Here is a 22,189-nt window from a genome sequence, read left to right as displayed (position 1 = left end):
TTTTGGTTTCTTGTTTTGTTTTTTAATTCAGAGAAGAATGACCAGTAATATAAAACAATTCAATTACTGGGTAATTGATATTGCCAATGAAAGTTCCTTTTTTAAATTCTTCTTTTTCCAGAAATAGATTTTCAAATACTCATTCATGTTCTGTTTAAAACCCATGCTTTGACAGACTGTGTGAGGGTTGTGGCAGGATGGATAAGATTTAAGGCAGAAGCTGAAGGAACCATCTCCCAGAATTTTCTCCCTTTTTCCTCCTCTTTTCAATACCTTTGTTTTTATATGTTAGTTTGATAGCTGATAGCTGTGAACTTGAGTGCTGAAGTTGAGCATCATGCTGAAAGGCGTTGCCTTTGAGTATGAACAGGGAAGTTGGGTGAGGGCGTTACCCATGGAAGGAGGGAGGTGCTCTGCCCCTTGAAAGAACAACCCCAGCACTGTGGTCCAGGCCCAGGGGCACCACGGTGGTCCTGCTGACCCACCAAAATCAGCCTGGCATTGCATTCGACTCACTAAAATCATGCCAGTTAGTCAGCTTATCATAAAACTGTACGTCCTGGATTGGTTTTTGGGTACTAACCTAAATACAGAGCAAGTCTGTTTGGGGAGGGCATAGCTGGTGTGGGCAACTTGGGGGCTGGCAGGAAGGCAGGGATCTTGGCTAACCCTGCCCACCATTCCAAATGGGCAGAACATCACCTGTCAGTTTCTGGAGAATTAAAAAAAAATAAAACATCTACAGAATTCAGTTTAGAGAGGTAAAAATTAAATACACCACTTTTTACACACATTTGAGTTTGGCTGTACATGTGTCCTTTTCAACTCTAGTATCAGATCCTGTGTTTTGACTAACTGATAAAGTGTAATTTCGTTTTTAATTGAGTAAAAGCTTGTTGTTTTTCTAAATAGACTACGAAAGAAAGTACCTGTCAGTATTTGATGCACTATTAATTCAAGATATCTATTTGATGACCCTTACCTTGCTCAAGTTAATTTTTTGACAATTTATAGCTTTGTAATAATGTACAATAGCTGATGGAAAACTAATTTCAAACATAAAAGGTTGAATACATGATACAAAAATCAGTTCTGACTTGTTATGAAAAAGAATCTATTAAGAGATGTAAATATAGTAAGAGATGAAAATGTACAAAAAGTTCATTTTCTAATTGCTATGGAGAGAGCTAACAGCTTTATTCAGCAGCATTCATTCTCACATTTCCAGCTGCTTATTTAGTCTTTAAACTGACATCTCCAACACTGATAGAGGATATTTGGACACCATTTTATAGAACTCTAGTCCCTTAAAGAGGAAGTAGTTTCCAAGAACTCAGCTGTTTTGAGACACTTTTGTTGTTGCTTTTGCTGTAGATTTTATAGTTCAAAGGTCTCTTTTGGAGGAAGATGTCCTTCCTTAATTGCTCCTAATATTTGAATAAGAATTTGTTGGAAGCTTCTTAGGGAGTTGTATCTATCATATTTAGTGGTATGGCCTTTTTCATTGAATTCTGAAGTGCGGAATTCTGCTCTGGAAATTCAGTGTTGCATTTATGATTTCTCAAAGGAATACAGTTTGTTTATATTGCAACATTTTTCTGAAAGGGCTTTTTTTTTCCCCTCTGTGAATTTGATGCGTAGGTAAGCTGCTGAAAATATTTGCTCTTAAATTCAGAGAAGGTTTTAGAAAAGATAGATTGGGAGAATTCAGATGACACTAGTTTCACTTACCAACTATTTTTCAGAATTTGGCTTCTGGTATTGCATGATCTTTTTTGTATACTGACTTTTCCATTCTCTCACCTTCTGTAATCTAAAGTATCAGATCGAATTAAAATCCCTTTGGAAAGAAATGCAGCTGTATTTAGTCTGTTTAAAGTTTAGCTACATACAAGATGTTACAAATTTAGAGAGCAGTCTTGGGAAGAGGTTGCTAGACAATTTGACTGCAAACACCTTCATGTTTAGTTTATGTTATTCTTAATCAGAACTTAAAAAAAATAACTTTGAATACTGATAAGGCTGCAGAAATTTATTATACAACCACATCAGTGAGTCTCTTCTGGGGATGAGCAAGAGCAGTTAAAATACAAAATATAGTCACTTACCAGTTTCAGGCAAGGACACCACTTCACAGGAACATGGAAAGACTCATCAAATGAGCCTTCCTAAAATAAGGAAATTTTATCTTTTGTAAATAGGCTTTTTCAACTAAAGATAGTATAGAATATTAGACCATAGTTAGCAAATGGAATCGAAATTTGTACTAGTGGCAAAAAAATCCCTCTATACAAGTGTTATGTATGTATTTCTTAAAGTATGTATTAACATAATGTTTTAAAGATAACTAGATTTGTTTGTCCTATGAACAAATTTTCATAAAGATCATAGCTATGCAGCCTTGTTTCGGTACCTTCACTGGAAGCAGGAGAGAGAGGGAAAACCTTTTATTTTTATCAGGAGAAGTCTGAGCAGTCACGACACCTGTGCTGTCTGACAGGTGGCCAAGCTTTGAGTCAGGAGTGTGACCAGCATGGCAGGAGGCACAGGCGGGGGTAGGGGAAGTAGCACTACCTCAGCATCAGGCCAAAGAAGAGCAACCAGAAGGAAATTCCACCACTTTGAGGTTTGGGGGTGCTCAAGACGTTTCGAGAGAAGTCTAAGGAGCACGAGATGGGAAGGCTGGAAGCACTGTGGGGAGAGGGCACTGGGAGAGGTGGGAGCTGGAGGACCTTATGGGTACAATGGGAAGGCCATTGCAGGGACAAGATGGTAACGAAAGGGTGCTAAGCTGGGCCTTGCACAATGGAAACTTAAGAGACAGGAAGCAAATTCATAGGAAACTGGTCTTCAGCCTGCTGCTCAAAAAATAAGCTATTCTTTAGAGCCACCACTGAGCTAGGAAAGGAAGCGGGAACACAGTGATGCAACTGGCATGTTTCTGAATTCCCTAGGACTAAACTTGGGGCCAGAGGATTTCTTTCAGTGCAGAGAAAAGGAGGGTTCAGAGTGGATCCCTTCTCTGGAAATGATGCTAACTAGTTGATTCTTTCTTTATCTCAGCAATTTATCAGCCTAAAAATTAAACATGTTTATATCACTTGTCGACATGTTTGCCAAGAGTGAAAATGAACTAGTTTATTGTAGATTACTTGTAGACTGTGAACAGTGTTACTTCCTATGAATTGCAGTAACATAAAACAGGCTTTCTGCTGCTTTGCAATACTTTTTTTGCTCCCACCCTTTTCCCTTCACTTCAAAGCTGATCTCTTGCTTTAGGTTTCTCCTTCTTGACAACTATTTGTGTTACAAAGGATTATGGCTTCAGGTGAACTGTAACCAATGAGTCAGAATGGGAAAAATACAGTTGTATTTCACTAGTAGGTAAGTTTTCATTAGAACAAAGATAATAAAAAATGCCAAAATTATGACTGCAATCGCAAATATATTTGAATTTTCTGAATATGACTCCCAAAGTGCTTGAATGTTTTGTTTTCCATGAAATTCTGTAGTTGGATTTCGTTCCATTCGGACATAAGAATAGGGATACCCTTGCAAATAGTAGTAAGTGAACGTTTCTGTTCGTAGTGAGTAATGATGGTGTTTACTCTTTTTAGAGCTGACTCATGTAGACTGTACTTTTGTTTTTTAATGGAGTTGTGAGTTTTGTCATAAATGCATATACAAAGTTTATGATAATCCGAACTTTATTCTTGCTTAGCTGTGACCAACTCTCCTATTAAATTATATTTTTAGACTTGTTTCCTAAGGAAATGAAGCTTACACTAGTCATGCTGTCACAGTCAGCTGTCATCGTCCGTCCATCTGTCCACCCTTGATAACTCAGCCAATTTTAGGCAAACTTGACAGACTGGCAGAGATAAACTAACTAGTTTTCTCCAACTCTGTGCCTGGGAGGCACACTGCTGGTTTCCCTCACTGGAGGAGAAGCCAGAACAATCCCAGATCTTTACTCAGTCCAGGCAGGACTGAAAGGCAACAGTGTGCCAGGCATTGTGCTTGGCTGGCCAGCCCAGCAAAGGTAGGGAGGAGGGCAGCACCAGGGGAGGTGAATTATGCTTTGAGGGCAGTTTGGAGATGGCAGTAAGGAACTGGAGATATGAGAAAGACCTGGAGATGTGAAGGCAGTCATATGGTAGGGGGGCTTATTTTAAATCCTGCAGGAGATGGAGGAGGCAGAGGAGGAATAGTGCGGCAGGAGGTATAAGGAGAAAAACAGGAACAGATTTCCTTCATTCTGCTCATGGAACAACTTGTTTCCTCTTCAGTCATAGACGCAGTTATGAGTATTGTAACCTCACAGAAAAAATGATTGTTAGATAATTAACATGCCTTTCACTGTGCTTGACTGCAGCTAAGTTTCTGCATAGGTAGTTACTTTGGTCAAACCAAGTGGAAACATACTCTTTAGTGCTCGCTGCTGTTGCAAAAGGTTAATCATTACCATGCTGTCAGCCTTAAAAAGTTTGTTCACATGAAATGTTAAGCTTAAAATGAAGAGCTCCAGCTGCCTTTATTGGTAAAAAAACCCATAGTGAAGTTTCTAATTTCTGTGTTCCTAAAGTTGTAATGATTTGTGTTGAACAGGGAGGATAGGAAGGAACATTTGAAATGTCACATGCACAATTGGAAGGTTTGTGAAAAAAGATGAAATTTATGAAACTTCAAGTGAAAGAAAGTGCTTGAATTATAACCTTTTGATAAATGTTTAGACACCTTTATCAGACTCCAGAGGGTTTTTTTAGAAACTTGGTTTTTTCACCTGTTTATCAACTTTTTTTTCTCCAGATAATTCAGTTTATGGCATTCTCTTATCACACTGCATCCCCATCTCTCACAGTTATCTCTGTGCTCTGATTTTCAGCTAGTTTTCTCCTGGCCAGCTACTTCATCATCTACTGGGGGTTTTATGTTTTATTAGTTCTTCTGCTGTGATTCCAAGAAGTGGTGCTGCATATATTCATTAGAGAGCATATAAAAGCCTTAGCTTTTAATCTGCAAGGTTCAGTCTCAGTGGAGGGCTTTATGTAGAGTGAATTTATTGAAATATAGCAGCTTGTTTTCCATGAAGTTACAACAAGTAATTTCCCCCCTTTCTTGACAGAACAACCCTTAAGTTGTGTTTGTTTATATCACTGTAATTTAATGCTCATTAGTTCTGATACATTCTTGTCTTTTGGTTAAAATGATCTCTAAACTGATAAAAATTTCCAGTCTTGGCAGAGATCAGAGCCCAACCAGCTTCCGATTAGTGCTCGCTTGGACACTCTTTTCCTGTGATTGTCTCCCCTAGTACAATAAGCTGCTTTCCCTCATTTTGCCTGAAAGTGCAGCTGCCGGCTCTCGGCTGAAATGATGTAGTTAGAATGACATTAGGATGTAGCAGGCTCCAGCAGGAAGCAAGGAGCTGCTGGGGCAGGTCAGGAAACACTTTAGGATGATCAGAATTTTCTGCCATCTTCTGAGACCATAAGACTGTATTAATTAATGTATTTAACCCTTCTGGTCAACGATCTCTGCATGGTTGTGTGTGTACTGTTTGTCTGTGCTGTACAGATAAGCCTGTGAAATAAGCAAAGAAGTTTTGTGTTGAATAAACAGCTTTGCTGAAGATGCTCATAGTATATGCAAGTACATATATATCCATATATATTAAAACACACATTTTGGCAGTGGAGTGGCGAGATTTAATAGTACTGAATTGTTAAAAATGAAATACCATGAATCTCCTTATTTCAGATGATTTGAAGAAACAAAACCAAAGTACCTTTTTTTTATTTTCCTTCCATTCAATCTTCCATAATTGGTGTGTGCGCTCTTGTGTCTCAACTAAGTATCTCACCTGCCAGCTGGGCTCTAGGACCATGGAGAAAAGTACAAATGCTCCTATTTCAGTATTGGTTTTGCTTTCTGCCCCATGTGTGACATTTTGGGTGTTGCTTGGTTTGTGCTATACTGAGACTTTTGTTTTCAGAACTTTTATAAGCAAATTTTACAGGAGAAGGCTGCTTGTTCCCTTTATTGTTTTGTTTATATATGGGCTAAAGCAGTCCTTGCTGCAAAAGATTGAAAATACACTGTGTTGTGCAGTTTTTCTTCCATATTTGAACAGTCATTAGCATGGTTCCTCTAATTAAGAAAAGAAAATCGCGTGTTTAATGTTGCTACTTCTGTGCTTTGTATTTCACACCATAAAGCTGTGACAGTACATCAGAATTTACAGATTATAGGGAAACATATGCAAATTGTCTTCCTCACCATCAGGTTTACGCTGTTATAGTACATGACGAAACGTAGATGAAAGAGGTGTGGATTTCAGAGGGGGGCTTGCAGTTGAAAGGAGATGCAGCTGTGCCTGCTAGGGGACTGCCTGAAGAACAAAGAGAGCAAAACATAATCTGCAGACAAACTTTTGTTTTTATTTCTGTGCTTGCTAATTTTCATAGATTTTCTTTCACTTGTTGTTTGAACCAAATTAAAGTCATCTCTAAAATTAAAGGGTATGGTCATTTGGCTGGACGTCTCAGTGACTAGCTTTTCTCGTGGGGAAGAAACCAGTGTGTTTAAGTGTGTTTAAACTCTGTTACTTCTGAGAAGAGAATAGAAGTCATTGTAACACAAATTACTCCTTACCTAATGGTGCATCAGCTGGATGTTAATGAGAATCTCTTAGAGGTGTTGCTATTTCCTGACTACATAGTGTTACAGAAGCGATCTCCATTTAGCAGTGTTGTTGAAGTGATGGAGCAGCATGTCACCAAATCCAGTGTTTGCAGTCTGGGGACAAGCATTCCAAGTGACCACTTTACATTTCTGTCGTTTACAGGCTTGGGAAAAACCAAGAGAAAGACAAGTGCGAGAGATGCCTCACCCACTCCCAGCACAGACGCGGAATACCCATCCAACGGCAGCAGCGCCGACCGGATTTATGATCTTAACATTCCAGCCTACGTGAAATTTGCCTATGTTGCAGAGAGGGAGGATGAACTGTCCCTTGTTAAAGGATCACGAGTGATTGTCATGGAGAAGTGCAGCGACGGCTGGTGGAGAGGTAGCTACAACGGACAGATCGGCTGGTTTCCTTCGAACTATGTGGTAGAGGAGGTTGAGGAGGCAACTGCAGATTCACCCAGCTTTCTCAGCCTAAGGAAAGGCGCTTCCATGAGTAACGGCCAGGGCACCAAAGTACTCCACATTGTTCAGACACTGTATCCATTCAGCTCCGTCACAGAAGAAGAGCTCAACTTTGAAAAAGGGGAAACGATGGAAGTCATTGAAAAGCCTGAAAATGACCCAGAATGGTGGAAATGTAAAAATTCCAGAGGGCAAATTGGTCTTGTTCCTAAAAACTATGTAGTAATCATTAGTGATGGTCCTACCATTAACACTTCTCATCCACCTCAGATAAGCTACACGGGACCATCTTCTACAGGACGGTTTGCTGGAAGAGAATGGTATTACGGGAACGTTACCCGACACCAAGCAGAATGTGCCCTGAACGAAAGGGGAGTGGAAGGAGATTTCCTTGTTAGAGACAGTGAATCTTCGGTAAGTGGTGCTCAGCCCAGCAGGTTTGTAATCCCCCATGCGTGGGGTACCAGCATGGCAGTGAATAGATCCCCTGTCTTTTCACCCTTAAAGAAGCAAACAAGTCTTCAGAGCTACCAACCAATACACTTACTGCTTGTGAGAATCAGTCTGTTAGTGAAGTGCAGTGGCATTTACACTGAAATTTCGCAGCTGTGGTCTGTATTATCCAGGGTTTTTTTTAATTACTGGACAAGCAAGTAAATTTTCAAGTTTCCAATTGACTTTTCTTGTGTTTCTCATGCAATCCTCAAATTTACAGTGCTACAAGATAAAATAATTCTAACCAATAGAAAATTTGGTCATTAATTTGATCTTAAAGCTAATTTCAAATAGTCTTTGGATTGGTCCATTTTGTTCTTTTAATTGAATAACTACATAGATTCTTTATTGGTTGAAGTCCCATTTTAATGTATTTCTGATCTACTTAGATCACTTAGGTTTTAATAAGGTAAAGTTATTATTGTATCTAGGTAAGATTATGATATACAACAGGGAGGGTCAAGTCAGCAACTCATATGCCTTGTAAATTGAGCCGTGATGGCATCAGAGGGATATAACTAATACTGATTATGGTTCACTGTAATTCTGAAAGTTCAAATTTATAATTCATCTGAAAGGACTTCAATGTGTGCTGAGGCCAGAGAATTCACAGTTAAAGCACTCAAAATTTAATTATCCCTTGACTGTGATTTTGAAAAGATGACAGATTTTAATCTTACATCATATGTATAATTGACAAAATTGACAAAGTACAATTCTGTAACAATCTCAGATATTTTTATCTGACTACAGTATTGCCTGCTTAAATTCCAGGCATCTCTCCTTGACAAATTTGTTCTGCAGAAGACATGATAGCTATCAAGCTACCCTTTCTTTGAAACTCTGTGTCATTGAATTCCTATTTCTGCTTAATTGTAATCACTAAATAAAGGCAAATGCAAATAAACCACAGCAGAACAGGAAGAAAAATAATTATTAAATAAAAATAGGCCAGAGGAGGACAGGAAGAAAAATAGGAATTTAGAAATCATGACTGACTTACAGAGGCTGTTTAGTCAACAGAAGAAAAGACTGATTTGGGACATACGGTCTTCTAAAATGTAGAAAGTCATTGGAGGATTATGGTAGTCATTAAATTACAGTGGTTCAGCTGTCTCTCCAAGGCAGCATCCTATCTGATAGGGGCAGGCAGAATACTGGATGCTGTGTATTCTTGGTGTGTCTGTCCAGCAGGTAGAAACTCACTTTCAGATCTGGATGCTGCATTGTGATTTACCTTGAGACTGTAGCTATCAACTTTCTTCTGCCTTTTGGGAAAGTACCAGAAGAACAGTTTGAAATACATTACTTAAAAAACAGTGACCACCATGGCTTGGTTTGTTTTGCTCTTAGGAGTCTACCTCTTATCTCTGGAGTAAATGAATTTCCTTGAAAAAACACCTTTTAGTTTAATATGACGTCATAACACTAAATGCTAGAACACAATAACCTTTTAGTTTAATATGATGTCATGACGCTGAATGCTTGTATTCAAAGCAGTTTCAAATTTGCTACCTGCATTGTTGCTGGAGAGATCATTGCTTGTGGAATGCAAAAAGATTAATTCAGAATGTGGTCTTCAAACTGTTTCCCGTATCTCACACTTACTGGAATCCCAGAAAATTTACTCTATTCATATTACAGCAAGTTTTTTGCACACCCACAGAAAAAAAAAAAAACCATGCCGAATTGGGGAACTTACCTTTTTTCCTGATTTTTCTACTCTTGATCAGGTCTTGCAAATCCTGTATTTGGGGGTTGTTTTAGCAATGAGAAAACTGTAGTTATGCATGTAAATGCCCCCTTTGTCTTAGTACTATTTGAGAGTTTTAGTTTTTATTAGGTTTGAAGGAATAATTTACTGCATCTCAAACTTTTGTCTGCTGTAATCTTTATGTGTCATACCATCATGTAGTTTGTTTATGTATGAGAATTATAAAACATTGGGGATTGCTACTTTTTTCCCTGAAGTGCCAGGAATGATATAAGTGAATGGGCATACTTGATAGCATTGAGAAAAAGATCATAAAAAATCTATTTCAAGCTTATTATGTATGGAATGAAGGAAGAGTTTAGTAATAACCCATAAATTCCTGAAAGTTGCTGTGTTTCACATGCATGACTACGGAGGGTGTTCATGCTGTGGCTTAAAGTCACCAGGAGTGTCTGCACAATCCAAACAAAAGACCTTGATTAGAGAGACCAGACTGAATAGAGCCAAGTTGTCAGCTCTCCGGTTTGCTCTTTCCACCAGACAGCACTTCCCATTACACTGTGTTGTGAACCCACATATTAAAGCTGTGGATGCAAGCCCATAGATAAAACTGTGAATCATTCTGTTAATTCTGTGTCTGATTTTTGACCTCTTTTAGGGTTTTCTATAGCCTTCCATCACCATAGTTACAAAAATTCATCTGTATAAAAGTTTTCCTTGGATTTTTTTGAGTTTTGCTCTTATTATTGAGTTATGAAAAGCTCTTCTTGTATAGAGGAAGGTTTGTATTATTCTGTATTCTCTTGATGAGACTGTCATGTTTTTCCATTTTAAGTGTTAGTAGTTGCAAGATCTTACAATGTTTCTCTAGGTTTAACTTACCAGATGTTTGTCTCACAGCTAGATTCCTTTAGCCAAAAATATTCTCTTCAGTTACACTTACATCTGAGGGATGCTGCCGTGGTGGAGAATATCCTGAGATGAACTCTGTAAGTTAGCTAGGAGCCTGATAATCTTCATTAATTACGAAATACTATTATTAGAACCATAAACTTGCTTGAACCATTTAAGCCCATGGTTTATGTAACAGGGACAGTTACCTACTGATAACATTTTTGCATCTGTTACACCTAGGTAATGTCACCTTAGTTTTGGAGATCTAAAAGAACTGGCACATGCCTAGTTAGAAATACTGCTTGATTTGTTCTTTCTTTGCAGGCTGCTAGGTTGATGAAATTTATAGTCTTGTTTAAGTAGCACTCCTCGACAAAAAATGTAGATTTAACCTATGCAGTCTCTGTACAGCACCTTCTTACCCGTTTTGAATTGCAGGCTCTTCAGCGGTCAGATTTTTGTTTTCTCTGTGTAGTTCCTAACACAAGGCAAACAGGTCTTGGCTGACACTGGTGGCCTGGGCTGGGTAGGTGATCATCATGCTTTGAAGATCTCAGATTTCACTAAGTAGAGAAGCAAATTTGGGTAGAAGAGGATTGTTTTGTTCAGATTCACCCTGGGAAACAAGTATGCTTGCTAGTGCTGTAGCTAACAGGAAGCAGTAGTATGTCAGCTCTAGCTTCTGAGCAGAGCCTTTGCTGCAGACACCCTTAGGCTTCAAAGGGAGCTTCTGTCAGAACTTGTGGGCCCCTTGCCCTCTGCTGTGGGTGGGTGCAAAACTAGTGATTAGACAAACACCAGTGCTTCGTAGTCCTATTAGGTCTTCTCAGGAAGCAGAGAAGGTGTTATTTTTCTCAGAGTAGTTCTGTTTATTAGCACGAATGATCTATGCAAATTTTTTGATGATTTCAGGAGCAATTATTCATTAGGAAGTAATGGCTACCTTCTACTGGTAGCATCACAGCTATCAAATAATAGTACCCCCTCCTAAATGGAGTTTCAGGGTATAGTTTTAAGATGGCACTGACAATTGTTGGTGTATTAAGAGGATACTGAGGATCATGGGTGTGACTGGATTTGTGTCAGTTCTTTGAGATCATATTTAACTCCTGTGTTCTTTTTCCAGCAATAGTGATAATAGAGGGAAGAGGCATAGGTTGAGAGTTTGTATGTTCTTCTGAGGTGCTAATTCTGTAGCATTCATGGTCTCATATTTTCCTGCGGTTTTAATCCTGCAACTGTTGGACAGAAGCAGTGAAATGTGACAACTGTTTAAAAACCGAAAATTGGTCGTGTTCTGTGACATGCAGTGATTGATGAGTGCAGTGGACACGAGGAGAAAGTTGTGGTTTTTTTTGAAAACCAGCATAAGGAAATATCCTAGTGGTTTATTTTAAATGGAAGAACGGAAATCTTATTAGAGCTATATTTGAAGATCGATGGAACCAATTCATGTTTCTGACCTGTGTAAGAATGATTTCAGAACATGGCAAACATTACATAGGGGGGAGAAGAGTATTTGGTTATGTCCAAATGAGGTAAAAGGGGTAGAAAAAGGAATTAACCCTCCCAGATCCAGATGGCTCTTTCCAGACTGACCTTAGATCTTTGGGCTGTGACTTGGGTTTTTTGTCTGGGTGACTGAGGAGGAGAAGTGAGGAAAAACCTGGGTGTGGAAGTGGTAAGAGTTGTGGAGCCCCAGGGCAGGCTCAGAGATGCGAGCTCACAGATGTGAGCTCAAAGGGTCTAGAGTAGTTTGAGGAATAAGTGCATGAGAATATCTTTCTTGGAGAAAGGGCATTGCCAAATGGAACTGGACTGAAAGAAAAAATTTGAAATAAGGTATAGAATCAGTAAAAGGCTTTCAGGGGGAGCTATTTGTCACAACCTTGCCATTTATGACAAAATTATTGTTTAAATCTCAAATAGAGATTGTAAAGAGGGAACTCTCCTGTTTAACTTGTTCTCGCTCTTACATTGCTTTCTAACTTGTTTTCATGATAGACTTTTCAGTTGGGTTTTGGGGGGATTTTTTTAACAGATAATGAAGTTCCTGACCAAAGAAATAAAATTAAAGGAACATCTTCCTACCTGTTGTTTTCCACATGCTGTAGGCACCAGCTAGCTTATGGTCATCTTAGTTATAGGCGAGAGTTAAAATAAAGGAATTGGAAACAATTCAAAATAGTACTGCACCTGGACTGCAGGGCTGCAGGTGTGTTACAGCTAATCTTTAATTTTCTCTTTTAGGAATTGATTTAACTTCAGGTTTAGGTCTTTCCATTTATGATGGTGCAGAAATATTCACAGGTTCCCTGTCACAAAGCTATGCTCTGTAAATCTGTTGCAGAATCGTCAGCTCTTCTATAGATTTCAGGGATTAATGATTACTTCTGATGTGCCTTTATTTAGTGTATGTCTTTTATTCCTGGAAAAGTTAGTATGCAAACATCCAAATGTAGCAATTAATTTAAGATGAAAAAGGAAGAAAAACTGGCCAGCAGTTGAAACAAAATAGCTTAAACAGAAAATGAAATAAACAGACTTGAAGTAAATCCAAGGAGGTCAGCAGGGAACCAATTTAAACTGCATCAAACCAGCATAGTTTGAATTGGCAATGTTAAGAGCAATAGTTTATTTAGAGATTTTTTTAATTGTCTTTTTAATAATTTTTTGTGTTTGTTAGGGTGGGAAGGAACCAAAATAAAAACAGATACAAGTCCAATTGCTTTTGCTGTTCATACTTCAATCCTGTAGAAGTTACTACTCTGAGACCAGTAAAGGGTTTCAGGATTTTTGCAACAGCTGTTCAAGCTCTTCCATCTCCTTGCACCGGATGCTGACTCTCAAAAGAGTTAGATCAGCCCTTCCGCTTTTTAAAGATTTTTTTTAATTAAATCAGATCATGAAAAGAATAAACTTTGTAACATATTCTACAGAAAATAAGTCATGATAATGTCTTCTATTTATGTATCAATCTAATTAGCAGCTCCAGGGCTGGGGAGAGTAGGCAATAGTTCAAGTGAATGTTCATTCATTAAAGTTATAATTAAAATGGCAGGAATAGTATTTAGTGTATTGTGTAGATCACTTTGTAAAGATCTAAGTCTGGCCAGTACCTGGGTTGTAGGACAGTAGATCAGAGGTCCAAGAGCTATTCCTCTGTGTGTCATTAGCACATCCTTTCTAAAGATCTAAAGATAATGATCCTTAACAGATAAAAGGAGCTTTGGAAGCTCATAACTTTGACGTGCTGAAAACAATTGGTTTGTCAGAAAACATTGAAACCTTGCTGAGTGCAAAGTGACTATTTCACTTATTTTTAAACTTTTGTCATAACTTCTTTCCCTGTTCCTAAAGCAACAAAAAAATGTTTCATTCAGATTATGAACTTCCCATTTGTAAATTCTTCTGTTTTAAATGAGGACCTTTTGGTTACTCGTTTTTGTTTGGCGTAGACATCACCCGTGGAATCAGCAGAACTTAGTCAGCAAGAGTTGTTCTTGTTTTTTGAATCCTAAACAACTAGTCTGCTGTAAGTGCCACCCTCAGTGCTGTCCTTGGAGAGACCCTACAGACCTGCCTGGCAGCCTGTGTTCAGAGCACAGTGATCAGCATGCTGCCTGGAGCCCATGCCCTAAATTTCTTTTCTGTGAGCCCAGAGTCCCAGACCTTCTGCAGAACTTCATTTGTGCAGGCCTGTGCTTTGTTACTGTTTAATGGCTTCTGCCTGGGGCTATGGAGGTGCCCACTGGATCAGGTCCTAGGCTTATGTGGTTATGGCCGCTGGAGGGTTTGTCCACACTGTATTTGAGGCCTTAACCACAGCACAGTGTTGGTACAGCTGGGTTAACTTTAATCCAGTGGGGTAGGTGCTGAAAATAGGCCAGTCTTGGTGTGAGCTCTGTGCAGGCTTGTTTGTGATGCTCCTGAGGTAGGAGTTTAATATCAGAGATAGCTGGCTTAAAATAGCAGTTTTCAAACTTGGACTTAGGGATGGATGACAGGGCATAAAACATATCTTGGGTGGAGCATTGGAAATCCCAAATGTTCTTATGCACATTTCTTTCCATCACTTTCCCCCACCCTCCCCAGTCCTCTCCTCTTGGCAGACATGGAGAGTGTTCTGTCTATTTTGAACCAGTAGCTGCTCAATGCCAGAGGAAGCCTTCCTGACAGAACCTACACTGACCCAGTCGAGGCCTGGTGACACTGGGTTATAGGTGGAAGAAGTAATTTTCCTACAGGTGTTACATAAAATTTTTTTAAAGAAGTGATGCTTGTTGATCTGGAATGTAGAAGAGGGTTAGTCCAAAGATATGAGGAGCTTGCTGCTGCCTTGAGCAGTATAAGAGGGGAAGAGCTGCTGAACAAAGCCAAGGTGCGAGTCTGGGGAGTTGGACCAGAGCCAGATCAACAGGCACACAGGAGCTTTGTTTGCTGTGAGCAGGTCACATGGAATCAGAGGGAAGGCAGAGAAAGCATTAGAACTAAAACAGGTAAGGGGGGAGATACAAGGGATGAGATTTTTGGATAAGGCAGAACATGAGAGATGTGTAGGGCAGACACACATTATTGCAGAATCAAGGACAGCATGCCTGAGAAAATGCTGTCCTACAGCTTGTTTGGGTGTGTACTCAGTGTGTATCTGACCCCTGCAAATGCAGCGTAGAGGACTCGATGGCTTTGGTTTTGTGAGCCAAAGTCTGGTGACAGCAGTAATGTGCGAGGGCTCCTGAGTCCCCTGCTTTGTCCTCTGCAGTGCCACAGCTGTGCTCGGGGTGTTTCCTAAGGCGATGCCAGATGGTCCCTTGTGGGTTTTGTTTAGCATGGACAAGTTCAGGTTTGCAGTGCTGGCCCAGCTGGAGCAGCAGTGTGGCAGCAGGTTGTGTCTGAAGCTTGGCACGTGCCTGAAGTTATGCCTTCAGTGGACTGAGACCCTGCAGCAGTACCTCCACAGTCACATCAGGCAGTACTTATCTCCATTAAATGCTTGCTACAAACTCTAGTGTGTGCTTTTTATGTTTTCCTGGTGGCTGATGACACCTGCCTCCATCCACCTATCACAGGACAAACCCATTCTCCCATCTGTCACATCCCACTCCTATGGGGAAGGGGCAGCCCAAGATTCGTAGATGACTGTCATCAAAAAAGGAATGGCAAAACCCAGAAGGATCCAAAAAAACCTCATGAAGTTTTATTAGCAAGCTACAGACTCGGCATAAAAATTCATATATGTTTTGCCCCTGCCTTCTAATAGGAAAAGAAATAATAAAAGATATAAAGAGAAAGGGAGATCAGATAGGAAAAGAAAGGAGATCACTAGTCCTGGGTCCAGCATCAATCCAGCCGACAGGGTGTCCAGGATCCTGGGGGTGCATCACCAAGGCTTTGTGGGAGTGCCTTATTCTAAATAAGTTTTCCCCACCCTGGAATTAGGTTTCTTACTCTTCATATAAACATGTTAGCATGTGTAGTCTGTTCTTCTGGACCTTTCTGGAAATGGGTCGAGGGAGGAAGGGGGGGGCTTTGAGCGTCTTTTGGTGGTCTTGATCCCCCTCTGCTGGACTTGCCTACTCCTTGACCCATTCCTGCACCTGGACTGTTCTGTATCGTGCAGTCTCCATGGACTAAAATGGGGAAGTTGGCCACAGAAATGTGCTGCCCTACCTCTATACATCCCCATTTTCCAGCCACATTCTTTTCTAGCTTGCCTGCTTGAATGGTCATCAGTATTTGAGGCACAGCAACATGTTAAATCCTTATTGCCCAGGCTTCTACACTATCTCTGTAACTAGCCAGCAGTGGTTGATGGCTGGAGATGGAGTTCAACTAGAAGCTAGGGACAGTGTGTCCTTTCTACCATCCTGTGGTGGCATGTGAAACAGAGAGTTGAATGGCCTCATCTTGGCTGTTTGGATGACAGTGCTCTCTTTGTTAAAGCAACTGATTGCCAAGATGAAGAGATTTATCATGAGAAATTGTTCGGTTCTGAATAACTTAATTAGTGCTTAAATTTTCTCTTTTGTGGGGGGTGGTGTAATGGTGAGATTTGTACTGTGTTTTTATTCTATAGCTTTATCTTTTTTGCAAAGAAGGTGTACTCAGTGGAAGAAATGATTCCCCATGCATGTGTTAATGAAGATAAGAGGTGAATGTGTTTTTGTCTTTTGCAATGCAAAGCAAGAACAGCCCTCTAGTGGTCACGGCTTTAAAAAAAGTGATACAGGGAATTTTCTTCATCTCACCCAAGCAATATTGCAGTAATTGCATTCTCCAGGGCACTCTAGCAAGGAAGGCATACATGATAAAAGTTTTTCCCTTCTCTTTGACATTCTCATGCTTTTAGATTGAGTAATTAAGATAATATTTGCAATTTAGTCATGTAATTGGCAACTTCAGACTGCATCTGGGGAGCTTTCACTTAACTGACTTAACTGTGCACATTAATAACAATGGCAATTATTTATTGAATAATAGGCTATTGGGTTTCTTAAATAGCTAAAGCACTGAGCTGTGGAACAAAGACTAACAAATTACCGTCAACTGTATGACACAGTTTGTTCTTGAAACCACAAAATTACGCCTACATTTTGTTCACGTTTATGTAATTATTTTTTTTTCTTTTTGAATTCTTCTCAACAGCCCAGTGACTTCTCAGTATCTCTAAAGGCGTCGGGGAAGAACAAACATTTCAAGGTGCAGCTCGTGGACAATGTCTATTGTATTGGGCAGCGACGCTTTAATACTATGGATGAGTTGGTGGAACACTACAAAAAGGCTCCCATCTTCACCAGTGAACACGGGGAAAAGCTATATCTTGTGAAAGCACTTCAGTGACGTTGAAGATGGACTTGGCCACCTGGGCCTCTTATAACTTACAAGCCTTAGGTCCTAAATTCACTTTTATAGAACAGAGCAATATCTGAAGCAGGCTTAAGGAATAGGCTCTTTCTAAAGTGTTTGCTCTGTCAGTTGCTGTTTGTCCTTTTCTTTTTTTGTTTGTTTGCCTCTTTTTGTGTTCCAGTTCTGTTAATCTCCGACCACCTCTCTTCAGGTTGAGAGTTTCCCTTGGGTGGCCGTGGTGAGCACTCACCTTCCCGGCTGAGTTCAAAACTCCCCTCTCTTGTGTACGTTTACATAGTTAGCTCAGATCAAGGAGGGGTGTTTTCAATTCAAACCAGTGTTAATCTGTTCAGATTTGCTCACACAGGCAGAACTCTCCGTTCAGAGACATCGGGCACAGTTTGAATGCACTGAAGCCGCAGCTGCTTAAATGAGAGAGAGTAGACATAACAGTTGTGGCTGTGAGTTCTGTAGCTATATCGCTTACCGGGTAGGATATTACAAAAATTCCTAGTTCCTAGAAGCACTCTTTACACTGTACTCTGCTATTACATTGCCTCTCTGACTCTTTGTGAAGAGTACACTAATTAAAAGCATTTTGTAATAGTACTTCTTAAACTACTATGGTAAGATTGTAGTAAAAGAAAACTATCTAGTGTATTTTGGTCTGTAATTGCAACAAAGAGAAATTTTATTTGAAAGTTGATTACTAGAGAAAGAATAAATGAATCGTAAAGGCTGAATGTTTTGGTAATCTACAACCAAATGTGCCATCCACATAATGCTTTTTCCTCTTGCCCTTCTGCTTGTTTGAATTAAACGATTATGTATTTAATTCTCAAAGTAATATGTATCTGTAGCTGATTGTTGACACTAATACAGAAGATTAATAAAAACTGATCTTGGGACAGGATGGGGCGGGCTACCAACACTATATATATATTTGCTTTACAGAAAGAAATCTTCGGGTTTTACAGAGGATGATGTGGTTGGTAGGAAGAGACACACAGAATGTTTATGAAGAAAATGCATTTTTCTCTTTTCTTTACATTTAAAGTCCTTTATGGTTTAAATATACAGTCTTTAGATGGCACATTCCTGAGATTGAAGAAGGGATCATGAGATCTCAAAATCTTGCATACTCAGTTTTTTGGATATTGTAATAAAAAAGATATTACGTCATGATGGAGTACTGGATTTATCCTTGGGTGGTAGTCCTGGTGTTACTTTGTCAACGTGAAATAGAGTGAATAATGAATTTGTTTGTCTTAGAATTTGTGTGGCCTAAAAAGGAAACGTCTGTGACTGCAGAGGACAGTTTTGATAAGAGGCAGTATCTAATGGGCTCTGTCTTTCTAGTTTCTGTGATAATTAAGTCCATTGATAGCTTTAATGAAAACTGCAAGATGGACCTGTTTTCTGGTACCTTTTTGCTATTAAAACACATTCCTTACCTATTCTGTATTTCAGCCAGTAGTAGTACAACTACCTCTGTGCATAACTCCAGTGCAGGATAAGCAGACACCAGCACTGTCTGACTTGCTTGGGGGTTAATCATGACACTGCCAGGAGACTGCACTGTACTTCTGTGAATGAATTGCAGTCTTGCTCAGATCCAAGAGGCAAGTACAATTTTTGAAGTTCTACGCATCTACTATTTTCCCACCACTCTTGAAATCTTATTTCTGTAAGATTTTCTGAATTGACAACTGTATTTGAATTAAAAGCTGTATTTTTCTGTATGTGCATTAACTAAAATTTGGGCAGTGATACTTGTGCTTGGTAAAGCTTAATGAAGGAAAGCAGTGATTCAGAGCAATCCAAAATGATCATGCATTATCCTGAAGAGCACCTATCTGTGACTGTCTTCTAAGAAGATAGAAGTTTTCCTTAGGAAGTTGATGAGAAGTACCAGTTGTTTACAATCTGCCTACAGAGGGACTCCACAATGGGCTGCTTCTTAAACTTCATGAGTGAATTCTGCAGAGAATGTAGGGTTTTGCCTTCTAATACCTAGTTTTTAATTAGGTGAATCTGAGCATGTACCAGGTATGGCAATGACATTAAGAAAGTCAACTATATGTTGTATAAGCATTTTCAGGTTTTGGTGAAATGCTTTTCAGTCTCATTGTCTCTTTGTAGTATTTGGAAAAAGTATATATGGGAATGGTTTACCTTTTCAGTAAACTGATTATGCTAATTACTCTTTCATGCCCCTTGTTCATTTCTTTTCTGAAATATTCCCTAGTTTCCTGTCCAGCCTATGTATTCCTCTTGCAATTTTTTTCACCTTTTTCTATAGTCCCTTTTTACAAGCTCTCTTAGTTCCTAACTCCTTTCTAGTCTTAATAGCTTAGAACTAAATTAAATACATATAAATGAAGGTTTAATTATATGCTTTATATTTTAATGCTTTGTTAAATTTTGTTTGGATTTGTTACCTCATCCTCTGTAAACAGCTTCTGTGTCTTAAGGTGTGAATTGTTAAAGTTTTGGTTTTTTTCTTTTTTGGAAGCTGTTAGTTAATTTATGACAAAGTGCTGTAAATTACTAGCTCAAATAATACTTTTCTTTTAAATAAGTCTCACCTGGGTTTTACCCATGCTATATTTAATCAACATGGTTTCCATTCAACAGGCTCATTAATAGTTCTTCAGTTGTTCTTGTCTTTACTAACTGAGATATATTCATGCAAGTTTTGCTGCTTTTTGCTGCCCTTTTGGCATCTTTTGTTGCATTTGGCCCGAGCATTAACAATCTTCAGTACTAACTGCTCAATAAAGGGGCAGTAGACATGGGTTTTATTTTTATTTTCCTATTTTATATGTACCTTTCAATTGTTTGACAAAACCTCACCCTTATTTTTTAACTATTTATAGCCTCTTTGTCAAAGCTTGGGGGAGGGGTGGTTTTTTTTAATGAGTGGAGTCATGGTGACCTGAGTTTCTTCGCCTGCAGTATTCATTAAAAGCTCAAATAATTTCTAATGGAGTAGAAGTGTTGATTTTTCTTTATGGTGTTCAGTCTGGCTTTTCCCATCATACCTGGTTTGTACAGGTCTATAAGTTGTACCTCTAAGTATTATTCCTGTGCAGCTGTTAGTGTTTTGTTGCCTTGTTTGTGACTATAGAGGAATATAAGTAAGTTGTCTGAATCCATAGTAATTACTGTATTTTCCATGCAGTGTCAGGAATTTGAGATCCATGTTTTTGATTTTAGGTCTGGGAGCTTGTTGACAAGTTCCCACTTGAAGTTATCTTGACTGTTTGTGGTATCACCCCTTTTGGTATCACATATTAGATGGGGACAAATTAGTAAAGGATTAATCTAAGAGTGAACTGAGAGCATGCCAGGCAAACTCACATGGATCTAGTGTGTCATAAAAGCAAAGGATTTGCTTAGTCTTTGCTTTTGGGGAGAGGAAAAAGGCAATAAAGATTTCAGTTGGGTATTTAACAGGAATGGGGACTACATGAATGAACTGTAAAGTCCCACACTCGAGTGATTCTGCTTAGTGTTCTCTATTCGGATATTTTTGTCTCATAAATTTATATTAAATCCTTAAAGTTTATAACTGTTTTTCCAAGCTTTTATTGTAGCTTTTCTGGTACTATACAGTTTGGTCTGGTTTAATGGTTTCACTATGAGGAAATAGAGATCTTCCACACTTAGAATGATACCTTTTGTTATAACACAAAGTTGGAGTACTTTTAAAATGCCATCATACAATTTCACCTGTAAAAATGAGTCAGATTTTTGCCTAAATTATGAATCAAAAACTAGAAAATGGATCACAGTTCTTTTGAATTAGGTCTGGCAATTTACTTAGCAAAAGCTACTAAATAATTGTAAGGGCATTCGTTTCTTCTTGGTCTTAAAACTAATTTAATTCTGTGCTTTAGAGGTAAATTAAACTTGTGCAGTCTTGACAATCTGAATCTAACAAGTTCTGTTTTCATACTCCAGTGGGATGGGATGACTCATTTTTAAATGGAAACTCATTAACATATTTATAATGGTAAATTGTGAAAGTTGTATTGCTAAAGCAACTCTGAGTTCTTAAAATGCACTAGTAACCCTGAATCTTCCTATTCCTTTCTCTTCAGTACATTCAAAATTCACTGTTGTTTTTTATACAGTGGGAAAGTGCAAACCAGCAAGAGCCCAGGATGCACAGTCCTAAAGAGTGTTTAGGTCACACCTGGACCATGTGAATGAAAGTTTGTAGAATAAAAGGAGGATACCAGTAAATTTTGCTGTTCACTCACTGTTTGCACCTAGGTGGAATAAGCTTTTGAGTAATAGGTAAATCAGTTTTGCAATACTGTTCTAGAAAGTATACTGCAATTGCAACCCAGATGTGCAGCAGCTTTAGTATGTGCTAACAATGCCTAATGTATGTGTATGTTCCTTTGCCAGTGTCTTGTGAAAGCAGTAGCTTACTGTCTTTTTCTCTATTTTAGGTGAGTATTCATACCTGTAGCTGTTGTATATAGTTATAGTTTGTTGGAAAATCCAACACACAGAATGGTTTTTGACCTAAATTGACTTCACATGAAAAATAGCCTATATATAATATACTTAAAATTGTAGTATTTTATGGTCCTTTGCACGCTGCTGGGACCATATGCTCTTTTTGTATTTCAAAATGCAAGTTTTTTCTGGCATATTCTTAGTGTTTCTTTTCTTGTTAGAAAATAGGTTGTCTCCCCTGTTGTTACTTGCAATATCCACCCAAGCTGATACAGAAGCTGACTAACAGAAGTGGTATGTAACCATTGACAGATTAGGCAAGCTTTTCCTTGCATTTTCTTTCCCATGAGGTAATATTAAACCTTTTAAGAGTGGGAGGTTAAACAAAAAGAAAAAAAGAAGACTGTTTAACTTGACAGGGTATCTTCAGCAGTGGGAGTTCACAGTTATGAGAAAAAAGTAGCAGGTAAGAAATGTTCTTTTCTATTTTCTTAAATGGATTTAATTTGGAATTTAGCTTGACATATATGGCACTAGTACATGAAATATTACAAAGGTTAACAAATTAATGCTGATTTAGTCCATCTTACTGAAGGATTGGATGTATAAAAT

At 38.8% G+C, this 22,189-nt stretch overlaps 1 protein-coding gene across 3 annotated transcripts in view; it reads left to right on the top strand.

The window, feature by feature from the left end:
- The window catches only part of NCK2 (NCK adaptor protein 2), a 71,062-nt gene extending 51,546 nt beyond the window's left edge, over positions 1-19,516 (top strand). For 2 of the 3 annotated variants that reach the window (XM_018084282.2, XM_018084283.2), the window contains 2 exons: positions 6,848-7,569; positions 16,904-19,516. In XM_018084282.2, the coding sequence (XP_017939771.1) occupies positions 6,848-7,569; positions 16,904-17,098 (917 nt within the window). In that variant the 3' untranslated portion in view covers positions 17,099-19,516. The remainder of the gene's footprint in view (positions 1-6,847; positions 7,570-16,903) is intronic. The other variant, XM_008922152.3, reaches the window with a different exon arrangement.
- The last annotated feature ends 2,673 nt before the right edge of the window (positions 19,517-22,189 follow it).

This window comes from Manacus vitellinus, unplaced genomic scaffold (assembly GCF_001715985.3).
Source record: "Manacus vitellinus isolate BGI_N305 unplaced genomic scaffold, ASM171598v3 scaffold_7_pilon, whole genome shotgun sequence".
Taxonomy (NCBI): Eukaryota; Metazoa; Chordata; class Aves; order Passeriformes; family Pipridae; genus Manacus; species Manacus vitellinus.
This window is presented reverse-complemented; position numbering and strand designations above follow the sequence as displayed.